The 12727-nt window shown below is 33.5% G+C and overlaps 1 protein-coding gene across 5 annotated transcripts in view; it reads left to right on the top strand.

The window, feature by feature from the left end:
* Window positions 1-12727, top strand: part of USP47 (ubiquitin specific peptidase 47) — a 107359-nt gene that overhangs the window by 24960 nt on the left and 69672 nt on the right. For 3 of the 5 annotated variants that reach the window (XM_036087884.2, XM_036087883.2, XM_036087887.2), the window contains exon 2: window positions 11618-11677. The exons of the other annotated variants lie outside the window; for them this stretch is intronic. In XM_036087884.2, the coding sequence (XP_035943777.1) occupies window positions 11618-11677 (60 nt within the window). The remainder of the gene's footprint in view (window positions 1-11617; window positions 11678-12727) is intronic. 5 annotated transcript variants of the gene reach the window in all.

The raw sequence follows: 12727 nt of genomic DNA, 5'->3' as shown, positions 1-12727 counted from the left end.
CCTTTTAATTTTTTAAAATCAATAAGTCCATAATTGATCTTAATCAGTCTTAATCTTTTTGTGCTTTTTATATACTTAAAAATTTTCTTTCTTATCCTAAGTTTTTAAAAATAATATTATCTTTTAAAGGATGTATCGTGGGGTGCCTGATTGGCTTAGTCGGTTAAGCATCCGACTCTTGATTTCAGCTCAGGTCATGATCTCAGGATCGTGAGATTGAGCCCCCTGTCGGGCTCCACGTTGGGCATGGAGCCTGCTTGGGATTCTCTCTTTCTCCCTCATCCTCCTCCCCCCCCCGCCCTCCCCCAAATAAGTAAATAAAGGATTTATAGTTTTGGCTTTCTTATTTGGGCTTTTAATTCACCTGCAATTATTTTTTTAAATGTATGATATGAGGTATGCATCAGATTTCTGTGGGTTCCTTTTTCTGTGTATACCTATGTATCCCAAGATCATTGACTGAAAAGGTTATTCTTTCTTTAGTCAAGTTTATACACACACACACACATACATATATACATACATACATGTATATGGCTCTGTTTCAGAGATAACATGCTGCACCAATACCACTATCCTCATTCCTATAGTTTCTTAGTAATTTTTAATTTTTAGTATCTGGTTGGACAAGTACCCCAACCTTGTTGTACAGGAGTGTCTTGGCTATTCTTGTAACTTTGCACATTCATATAGATTTCAGACTTAGTCACCCCTACACCTCCAGTAAACACACACACACAGAGTTGGAATTTTGATTGGAATTACATTTAACCTATAGATCAGTTTAGGGAAAGTTGAATTCTTTACAATATTGAGTCTTCCAATTGATAAGCATGATACATGTTTCATTAATCTTACCATTTATTCAGATCTTATTAATTTCTTACAAAGAGATTTTATTATTTTTTCCATAAAAATCTTTAAAAGTTTTGGTTACCTCTATTTCTGAGGACTTTGTATTTTAAGATGCTATTGTAAATGGTATTTTTATTGGATTTTAAATTTATTGCTGACATATTGTTTTTTTAATGACAGAAACTTTCATAAGCTATTATTGATAGTAATAATTTATATGTAAATTATTTGGGTTTTCTAGGTGTATAATGACCATATTCTTTCTTTCTAATCCATTTAGGTTGTTTTTCATTTTCTTGCTTAATTGTACTGTCCCTCCAGTACAATGTTGATCAGAAGTAGTGACCAGTGTGCAACCTTGTTTTCCTCCTACTAAAGTGAAAGCTTTCAGCATTTCATTATTAAATATGTTTGCTGTAAAATTTTGTAGATGCACTTTATCAAGAAGATTCTCCTTCTCTCTTGTTATGCATTATCATGAAAAGATGTCCATGAAAGATGGTTAATTTTTTTCAAATGGCTTTTCTGTATTGTATGTATTTACATGATTTTCTCTCAATCTGTTACTGTGTGGCATTATGTAATTTGATATTTCCAATGTTAAATGACCGTAGTTATGATATATTAAGCTAATATGTTGCTGGATTTAATTTCCTAAAACTTTGTTTCAGACTTTTTGTAGTTTTCATGAGTGATATGGTTTATAATTTTTCTTTCTTATATTAGTCTTTTTAAAGTTTACTGTCATACTAGCCTCATATGATTTACGGAGCGTCCCTCATCTTCTGTAACTATGAACATTTTCTGTAAAAGTTGAATTATCTTTGAGTATTTGGGAAATATCCAGGTCTGGAATTTTTTTTGTTGTTATTAGGAGAGTCTTAACTACTGATTCAGTGTGTTTAATGGCTTAGGACTCTTGAGGTTTTCTTCATTTCAGGGAATTTATCCATTTTATTATGTTTTCAGATATGTTGATTTGCATATATTTTCTACTATTCCATGCATTGACTTTTCGCTCTGTTGTTCTTTGATACACAAAAGTTAAATTTTGATAAAGTCCAGTTTATCTATTTTTGTTGTTGTCTCTGCTTTTGGTATCATAGCCAACAAATCATTGCCAACTCCAAAGTTATGAAGCTTTTCTGTTTTCTTATAAGAGTTTTATAGTTTTAGTTCTTACATTTAGTTCTTTGATCCATTTTGAGTTAATTTTGGTAGGTATTCATTTCTTTTTATATTTCACTCCTTTGTTAAAGAGAAAATAACTCTGGGACCAAAGTGTAAACATTGAGTAAAAATTGTACTGCCCAGGAGGGAACCAGATCCAGTATAGGAGGTGGGAGTGAGGATAAGACTCAAGGCTTAGGAGAGCGAAAATGGCAGATTTTTTAAAGCTAAAATCCATGAATAGTCTGTATCCCATATTAGATAAGCAAAGTCTCTCCATGCCTGTGATTTGCTGGCAATATATGAGCTAACTGTTTACCATTGTATTATATTTATTGAGTTTGTGGTGGTTTTTCCAGAAAATTGTTTTCATGATGAACATGATTATGGTGCCACATTAGATTATGGCACTACAGTAGTTGTTTACATTTTTTTTTTTTTTGAGAGGTTACTGTGAAATGTAATTCTCCGTATTATAAATAGAGAGGAAACATCCTGTCTTTCTTCATGTCTTTCAATAAAATTCTAAAAGTATATGATGCCTCAAGCTTTTATAGCCTTTTGTGATGATGAGGATCCAAGCGTCTTTGAATTGACCTGCCTCAAGTGAGTGATTCTCACTGGGAGTCTCTAATGTGGTTGCAGTCAGATGTTCACTGGGATTTTAGCCCTTAGAAAAGATTCTTGGGTGAGAAAAAAACATTGATTACCTTGGCAAAGCAACTAGTGAAGAAAGAAGAGAATACCTTTTTTAAAGTTTCTTTAACAAGGATCTACTGGTCACAAAAATCTCTGCTTTTGCATTCCTGACAGACACTTTTGCTATATATAGCATTCTGGACTAACAGTTAGTTCTGTCTTTGTTTTTCTCCTCCAGAACAGTAAAGGTATGCTTAAGTTCTGGTTTCCATTTCTTCTGTTGAGAAATCAGCTGTCAGTCTAATTATTGTTTATTTTAAGGTAATCTGTCATTTTTCTGGCTGCATTTAAACTATTTTATTTATTTTGCTTGACATTTGTTGGGTTTCTTCAGTCTGATTCGGTGATCAGTTCTTGTAAGTTCTTAGCCATTATCTAATTAAATATTTCCTCTACTTATATTCTCTTTTCTCCTGAATGTATATTAGATTTTCTTACTATATCCTTCATGTCTCTTAATGCCCTAGTGTTTTACATCTCTATGTCAATAAAAGTTTAGGAAATTTTAGTTCTATTGTAGAGTTCATTAATTCTTTTTTCAAATATTTTAAATACACTGTTAGACTTTGTATTTTTAATTTCTATTATATTCTTTTTTAGGAATCTTGTTCAGTACTTTTAAAAGCCTGCTAATTGCTAACATTTACTTACAATTTCAAAGCTCTCTTTTATTTCTTGAAGCATATTAAACATAGTCTTATATAATGTGACTGATAGTTTCAATATTGAAACTTTTATGTGTGTCATCTGCTGTAGTTTATTCTTTGCTGACTCTCACTCATGGTGCATTTTTCCTCATGTAATTAGTGATTTTTAAAAAAACAATTTTGAGCTGTTCTTTTAGAATTATGAAAATAATTTTTATGAAATTATTTGAGCTTTGGGAACCAGGTCGGTTCTCCAGAAAAAAGAAATGTGATTGTTTCTGTTATGTATTTGGGAATACTACTATTCTAGAACCATTTTCAATGTAATTCTTGGCTGGGGGTTTTTCGTACCACCCAGGCAGTGTGAATTGGAACTGCAAATCAGCATGAAGGCCAACTTGTGGCTACACATTCTCCGGAGTACTCACTCCACATTCCACCTCCATTCAGCTTCAAGGTTTAAAATAGGCAATTCTCTCGTAGTCTCTAGAAGAGAGAGGTAGAAGAGTGGTATAATACTACTAATAAGTAAGACTTAATTATTTTTTAAATTAAACTTTTAATTTTGAGATAATTGTAGACTCAATTATAGATAATTGAGATAACTGTTCTCTTTACCCCATTTCCCCCATTAGTAGCATCTTATAAAACTATAGTACAATATCACAACCAAGACATTGACATTGATACAGCCAAGATACAGAACATTTTCATCTTCATAAGGATCTCTCATGTTGCCCTTTTATAACCTCACCCACTTCTTTCCCACTGCCAACCTTTCTTTAATCTTGTGCAGTCTGTAATTTGTTCTCCATTTTGTACTTGGTCATTTAAAAAATGTATAAATGAAATCTTACTGTATACAAACCTTTGGACTTGGCTTTTTAGACTTAATATTTTCTCAGGAGTTTCATCCAGATTGTTGCATGTATCGATAGTTTATTCCTTTTAATTGCTTAGTAATATCCATGGTATGGATGTACCACAGTTTGTTTAGCCATGTAGCTGTTAAAGGACTTCTGGATTGTTCGCAGTTTTTGGCTATGATGAATAAAACTGCTGTAAAAACTGATGTATAGGTTTTTGTTTGAATGTAATTCTTCATTTCTCTGTGATAATTGTTGAGGGGGGCAATTGCTGGTTGTATAGTAGTTCCATCATTAGTTTTTAAGAAATTACCAAACTTTTCTAGAGTGGCTATACAATTTTATATTCCCACCAGGAAAAGTATGCAAGATCCAGTTTTTCTGCATCCTAGTGACTATTTTTAATTTTAGCCATTCTGGTAAGTGTGTGGTAATACCTCATTATTTTAATTTGCATTTCCCTAATGGCTAGTGATATTGACCATCTTTTCACGTGCTTACTTGTCATCTGCTTATGCCCTTTGTTGAAATGTCTCATGATTTTTGCTTAGGTTCTAATTAGATCTTTTTTTTTGTTAGGTGCTCAGCGTCCTTTATAGTCTAGATACTAGTTCTTTGTCAATTATGTTGTTTGAAATATTTCTTCCCAGTCTGTAACTTGTCTTTTCATCCTTACAGGGTCTTTGTAAAATAGACTTTTTCAATTTTGATGAAATTTAATTTATCAAATTTTCCTTTTATAGATCATGCTTTTGATGATATCTGAGAACTCTGCCTAGCCTTAGCTCTGGAAGATTTTCTCGTTTTTTTTTTTTCCCCCTAAAAGTTTTATAGTTTTATATTTTTCATTTAAGTTTATGATCCATACTCAGTTAATTTTTGTATAAGGTAAGAGACAGGTTGAGGATTGTTATTATTATTTTTTGCGTATGGATGTCCAGTTGTTCCAGTACCATTTATTAAAAAGACTATCTTTCCTCCATTGAGTTGTTTTTGTATCTACTCAGAAATCAGTTGGGCATATTTGTATCGATCTCTATTGTGTTCTATTGATCTATAGTACTATAGTTATATAATGAGTATTGAAATTGGGTAGACTGATTTCTCCCACTTTATTCTTTTGGCTATTTTAGTTTCTTTGCCTTTCCACATAAATTTTAGAATAATCTTGTCTGTATCTTCAAAAACTCTTACTGGCATTTTGATAGGACTTGTTTTGAAACTGTGTATCTATTTGGGGAGAATTGAAATTTTTAGTATGTTGAATCTTCTAATTTAAGAAGACATTCTATTTCTCTATTTATATTCAGATTTTCTGTTAATCCCATTGTGAGCAGAGAACACACTCTATAGGATTTCAGTTCTTTTACATTTAAGTTTGTTTTATGGTCCAGAATGTGGTCTGTCTTGGTATGTATCCCATGTACATCTGAAGAGAAAGTATATTCTGTCCTTGTTAGTTGGAATAGTTTATAAATGTTGATTAGATCTTGTTGATGGTATTATTTTTTTCTATGTCTTTGCTGATTTTCTGTGTAGTTCTAGCAATTGTTAAGAGAGAGGTGTTGAAGTCTCCTAACTATAATTGTAGATTTACTTAATTCTTCTTTCAGTTTTACCAGTTTTGGCTTCACACATTTTGCTGCTCTGTTGTTTAGTTCATACACATTTAGGATTGCTATGTCTTCTTGGTGCACAGACCCTTTTATCATAATTACGTAATTTTTTTTCTGTCTCTGATAATTTTCTTTGTTTTGAAGTCTACTTTATCTGATATTAACTTTTAAAATTAACTCCTGCTTTCGATTAATGATTGTATGGTATGTGGTTTCTATTCTTTCACTTTCATCTAAAGTATTTTATATGAAATTTATATCATATATAAGTATTTAAAAATATTTTATATATCATATATTTGACATAATATGTATTACATATATGTGTATATATATGTGTGTGTAGGGATAGTGAGTTTTTAGAGATAGCATACTGTTGGGTCATGTTTTTTAATCCACTCTGCCAATATCTATCTTTTAGTTGATGTATTTAAATAATATTTATTTATTTATTTATTTTTAGAGATTTTATTTATTTATTTGAGAGAGAGAGACATAGCGAGAGCAGAAACACAAGCAGGTGGAGTTGAAGGGGGGAAGCAGGCTTCCTGCGGAGCAGGGACCCCGATGCGGGGCTCGATCCCAGGACTCTGGGACCACAACCCAAGCCATAGGCAGACCCCCAACAACTGAGCCACCCAGGTGCCCCTAGATAATTTATATTTAATGTAATGATTAGTATGTTAGAGCTTAAGTCACCCATTTTATTTTGTGTTTTCTGTTTGTTCTCTGGGTTTCGTTTTTCTGTTGTCTTTTCTTTTTTTTTTCCTGTTGTCTTTTATTAGATTCCTATGCATTGTTTGAACATTTTTTAAAATTCCATTTTGATTTATCTATAGTGATTTTGATTGTATCATTCATGAGCTTTTTTAGTGATTCCTCTGGTTATTACTTTATATATTCCAACTTATCACAGTCTACTGGTGTCATTATTTTATCAGTTCAGTTGAAATGCAGAATCCTTACTCCTTTATGTCCCTTTACCTTTCCTTGTTTATAATATAATGGTGTCAGATATTTCTTCTACACATCTGTAAGTATATCAAGCAGTTTTTTCATTTTTATGTCAACTTTCAAACAGTTAATAAAAACTCAAGAGGAGAAGGAAAGTGTATTGTAGTTAGCCTTATTTTGCATACTATCTCCTTTCTTCCTACCTGATGTTCTAAGGTTCTTTCTTTGATCATTTCCTTTTTGTTTAGAGAAATTCCTTTATCCATTCCTTTAGAGTAGTTTTACTGGAGACGAATTCTTTTAGTTTTCCTTTATCTAAGAGTGTCTTGAATTCTGATTGATTACTGAAGCAATTTCTGGGTCATTCCTGAAGGACTTTTTTTTTTCATTTTAAGATTCTGGGTTAACCATTATTTTCTGTAAACACCTGAAAAATGTTGTGCAATTTCCTTCTGGCCTTTATGGTTTCTGTTCCACACGTGTGTGTGTGTGTGTGTGTGTGTGTGTGTGTGATTTTTTCCCCTTTGTGTTTCTCTCTCTCTCTCTTTTTTTTTTTTAAATTTAAGTATAGTTGACACACAGTGTTACTTTAGTTCCAGGTGTACAACATAGTGATTTTGACAAGTTTATGCATTATGCTGTATCACCAGAAGTGTAGCTACCATCTGTCCCCATGCATTGCTGTTACAATATCATTGACTGTATTCCTTATGCTGTGCTTTGTATTCCTGTGATTTACTCATTCCATAACTGGAAGCCTGTATCTTCCACTCCCCTTTACCCATTTTGCCCACTCTCCCACCCTCCCTCCCCTCTGTCAACCATCAGTTTGTTCTCTGTATTTTTAGGTCTGATTCTGCTTTTTGCTTGTTTATTTTTTAAGATTCCACTTTGTCTTTCTTAGTTTGACTTATTTCACTTAGCATAATGCTCTCTAGATTTATGCATGTTGTCTCAAATAATGCAATATCTTCTTTATTTACCCAAAGAAAACAAGACACTAATTCGAAAAGATATGTGCATCCCTATGTTTATTGCAGCATTATTTACATTAGCCAAGGTATGGAAGCAACATAAGTGCCCATCAATAGATGAATGGATAAGGAAGATGTGGGGTGTGTGTGTGCGCGCGTGTGTGTGTGTGTGTATACAGGAATATTATGAAACCATAAAAAAGATGAAATCTGGGTCTCATTTTTGATAGTTTCTATTGTTGTCTTCAAGTTTATTAATTTTTTATTCAGTGTACCTAATCTGTTAATCCTATCCATTATATAGTTCATCTCAGATTTTGTACTTTTCAGGAATTTGAGTTGGCTCTTTTTAATAGCTTCCATCTTTTTTCTTAACATACTCATCTACCTTTTTTTTTTTTTAAAGATTTATTTTAAATAATCTGTACACCCAATGTGGGGCTTGAACTCATGACCCTGAGATCAAGAGTCACTTGCTCTACTGACTGAGCCAGCCAGGCGTCCCCCTTATCTGCCATCTTGAAATACAGAATATAGTTATACACTTTTTATATCCTTGTCTACCAGTTCTATCATCTGTATCATTTCTGGGTTGGTTTTCATTGATTGATTTTTCTTATTATTATGGGTCATAGTTTCCTGCTTTTTTACATGCCTGTTTATGTTTGATTGGATATCAGACATTGTGAATTAGACCTTGATGGGTGCTGGGTATTTTTTATTCCCATAAGTGTTCTTGAGCTTTGTTCTTGAATGCACTTAATTTACTTGTGAACAGTTTGATCTTTTTGAGGCTTGCCTTTCAGCTTTGTAAGACTGGGTCAGAGTAGCCTTTAGACTAAGTCAAATTTGGTCCGACTACTGAGACAATACTCCTTGAGTACTCTTATCTGATGCCTTGTGTATTATAGTTTTTTCATTCTGGCTGGTTGGCACTGAAACGAGCTGTGAGGGTTCTTTCCTATGGCTCCTTCCCCAGCCTTGGGTAGTTGTTCACATGCACTTGCTGATGAGTGCTCAGCCAAATACTCAAGGAAGGCCCTGCTACAGACCTCTGGAGCTTGCTGTTTGCACAGCTTTCCTTCCTTCAGTATTCTGCTCTGTAAATTTTAGCTGAATGGGCCCCCTCAAACTCCCACCTCATCTCTTCAACTCAGGAAATTGCTGGAATCTACCTGGATTCTCCCTCCCTGCACTGTAGTCTGGAAGGTAGCTCATCATGTTTGTTTTGCCTTCACAGTGATCACTGTCCTGCATTGCTTGTTGTTTAATACTATCAAAAGTTATTTTTTTCATATATTTTGTGTAGTTTTTTAGTTGTTTAAGATGGGGAGGGTAAATCCAGTCTGTTACTTCATCTTGGCTCATAGTAGAAGTTTCTTGGAGATAGACAATAAACAAGTAAAATATAAACAAATATATCAAGTGGCCAAAAGTACTGTGGGGAAACCTGAAGCAAGGAAGGGAGATGTAAACTATCAAGAGGATTGTAATTTTAAAAGGATGATGAGAAAAAGACCAGATTGAGAAATTGACTGTTCTGATTATCTTTTGCTATATAACAGCCTGCCCCCAAACTTAGTGACTTTTGTTCATGGATATGCAATTTAGGAAAGGCTGGGCTGGGACAGCTCATTTCTGCTCAGCTAGGCATCACCTGGGCAGCTGAAAGGCTGGGGACTGGAATCATCTGAATATTTCCTCACATGTATGATGGTTCATGCTGGTTGCCAGCTGGGATCTCATTTGGGCTGTGGCTAGAACATCTACACATGACCTTTCTGTGTGGCTGCTTGGCTCTCACACAGCATAGTGGCTGTGTTCCAAGGGCAAGCATCTGAGAGACAGCCAGGAAGAAACTGTATTGCCCTTTCTACCCTGGTCTTAAAGTCATGTTGTATATCACAGGAAGTCACTAAGGCTGACCCATAATTAAGGGGACTGGAATTAGACTCCTGTTCTTGCTGGGAGGCATGTCAAAGAATCTGTGGACATACTTTGAAGCCACCACAATGATATTTGAGCAAAGGAAGTAAAGACATCCAGGGGAAGAACATTCCAGGTAGAATGGACAGAAATGCAAAGACTCTGAGGTTGGTGGATACCTGATGGCTTAGATTTGTTTATGGTTGAGTTCCCACTGTAAAATGGCAGCTCCTTGAGGGCAAGGGCTTTGTTTACTGATATTTTCTGAGCACCTAGTAGTTGACAGATAGTTGTAGTTCAGTTCTTATTTGTGGAAGAGATAGCCTTTTGACACCATGTATTAAAAATCCTAAAAACAAGTATATAACTTTTGATCTAATAATTCTTTCTTTGGAAAATTATCTTTAGGAAAAAAATTGTACAGATAAGCAAAGCTGTAGTGAAAATGTGAAGGTGTCTAAATGCCCATTAATAGCCAATTAATTAAATAAATTATGGTTTCCTTTGTAGTGGAAGACTATGTAGAAACTAAAAACTAAACATTTCATTTACTAAAAACACTTTCGGAGCAGAATTCAAATGTTGGTGTACAGAATGATCTTATTTGGTTAATAATTAACAATCTCCATAATAAATATATGCATAGAATGGAGAGGGATCTGATAGGATATATATCAAATTGTTAACAGTTGCTATAGGGGTTATTTTAGAGTTGCTTGTTAAAAATTATGTACTGCTATTATAATGTATTTCTATTATAAAAGCAAATAATGTAAATTTTTTTATTGATAAAGAATAGTGTACAAGTTACTGTGAGTAATAAAAACCACCCTTTGAAATAATACATTGGTCTTTTTATTAATTAAGTGAGGGAAAACAAGATTTGTACAGAAAAAGTGTGAAATGATGTAAAACCGAGATTTTTCAGGAGATTCTCTCTTCATTATAGGTTATCTTTTTTTTCCTTTTGCATATTTCTATATTTCCTTAATTGGAAAAATAAGCTTGTCTCATAATAAGGAAAAGATTTACATTGAAAGAAAATAGCTGTAGGTAGTAGTGTTAAGCAGCCTTACTTGAAGATTATTTATCATGTGAAAAAATCCAAATTTATAAACCACCTAAATCAGGGATTTCTAGGTTTCCCCACAAAATTCCTTTAATGGACTCTAAATATTATGTGACTTAGGAAGAGGAAGACAAATACTGTCTGATCTCACTTACATGTGGAATCTAAAAAAAAAGAGCTCATGGAAACAAATTGGTGGTTGTCAGAGGAAGAGGGTAGAGGAAATAGGTGAAGGTGGTCCAAATGCACAGACTCCCAGTTGTAAGATAAGTAAGTGCTGGGGATGTCTTGTGCAGCGTGGTGACTACAGTAGCATTACTGCACTGTGTGTTTGAAAGTTGCTAAGAGAGTAGATCTTAAAAGTTGTCATCACTAGGAGAAAAACATTGTCACTGTGTGGAATGATGGGTGTTAACTAAACTAATTGGGTAATCATTTTGCAGTGTATGCATATATCAGATCCTTATGTTGTACACTTTAAATTATTACAATGTTAGATGTTAATTATATCTCAGTAAAACTGGAAAAAATATTATGTGGCTTAGAACATTTGATTTACACCTAATTCTAAAGCTACTACTCTTTGTTAAAATGTGGTTGGTATTTTTCCATGCTAATGTTAATCTTTATCACTGTGGCACAGGTTTTCAGTAACCTTACAAGAGTAATTGAGGACTAAGGTAAAAATTACAAATGTAATTTATGAATAAGATCCTAGCTGGTGTACTACTTCAATACATATTTTGTTGCAAAAATGTCTTTAGCTTAATTGTTCTCATTTCACTGTCTTCTTTATTTTAAAGAAATAATTTGTAATTCATTTTGTTCTTATATACCATAGGATGTGTTTTGGAGATGCAGACAAAATATCTTTGATGAAATGAAGAAGAAATTTTTACAGGTAGACTGCTGATGTAATTGCTTTAGTATGATAATCAGCAGAACAAGTAACAGCATGTTAGTATTTTTATTTAATAACAAGGCATGTCTTAAGTTTTATGCTTGTTTGGCTTATTTTATTTCTACCTGATTTTAATAAGAAGAAAGCCACCTTAACTGAATATGTGTCTAGATAGTCCCTTGTTTTTAACATGTGAGTGAGGGGGAAAACATATAAAAACTATAGAACCCTTTGTTTTGACTTTATGGTATGGTTGTCTGTTTTTTATACAGATATATTTCATTTTCTGAAGTATTAATAGTGCTGGGATGAAATCATTTAATAATTTACAGAGTCAAATCCCAGAAATCTTATTTGAATAATTAAAACTATTACTTTTCCAGCAGCCTGAATGCACTATAAACCTAAACTTTCTTGTGATGTAGCATCCCATTCTAACTTTTACTTAATACCTCATTTTCCTCTGGTCCCTTGAACTCTATAGTTCTTTCTTCAAGGTGCTTCCTTTAATCTCTCGCCTTCTCTAAGTGATCTGTGGCAAGAGACCACTTAGGAAAACATCATATAACATTGTGGAGTTTGCTGGGCGGGGGGAGGTAGTAGAATGGAGTGGAGGGAGGATCTTAAAAATAAATTTTTTAAAAATATAAGTTAGAGCCTCCATCACTGCCCCAGTTATTGTCACTTGTTAAAGTAAAAATACAAATCTGAATGGCGTTGATAAATTTAACAAATTTCATTCAGCAAAAATATTCACATTCTTTAGTTCTCTTTTTTAACCTATGCCAGTATTAACTGTGGATGCCCAGAAGGGTAATGTGCTAATAAGTAAGGCCTGTCTTTTTAGCTCATAGCAGCTCCTGTACCAAGAAGCAGATAGACCTTTGTGCGTGCGTGTAAGTTTGCAACCATAATGTTAATCTTTGTAATAACATTGAAAAGAAGGAGGTCTTAAAAGAAAATGGGTTGACTATTAAATTTAGAGGTAAAGAGGTCCCTTTGTAATGTTTTAAAAGTTTTTATATTAATTTTATTTTCTTAAAAAATCTG

Source organism: Halichoerus grypus, chromosome 11 (assembly GCF_964656455.1).
Source record: "Halichoerus grypus chromosome 11, mHalGry1.hap1.1, whole genome shotgun sequence".
NCBI lineage: Eukaryota > Metazoa > Chordata > Mammalia > Carnivora > Phocidae > Halichoerus > Halichoerus grypus.
The sequence above is the reverse complement of the archived record's forward strand: the minus strand, read 5'-3'. Positions and strand labels throughout refer to the sequence as shown.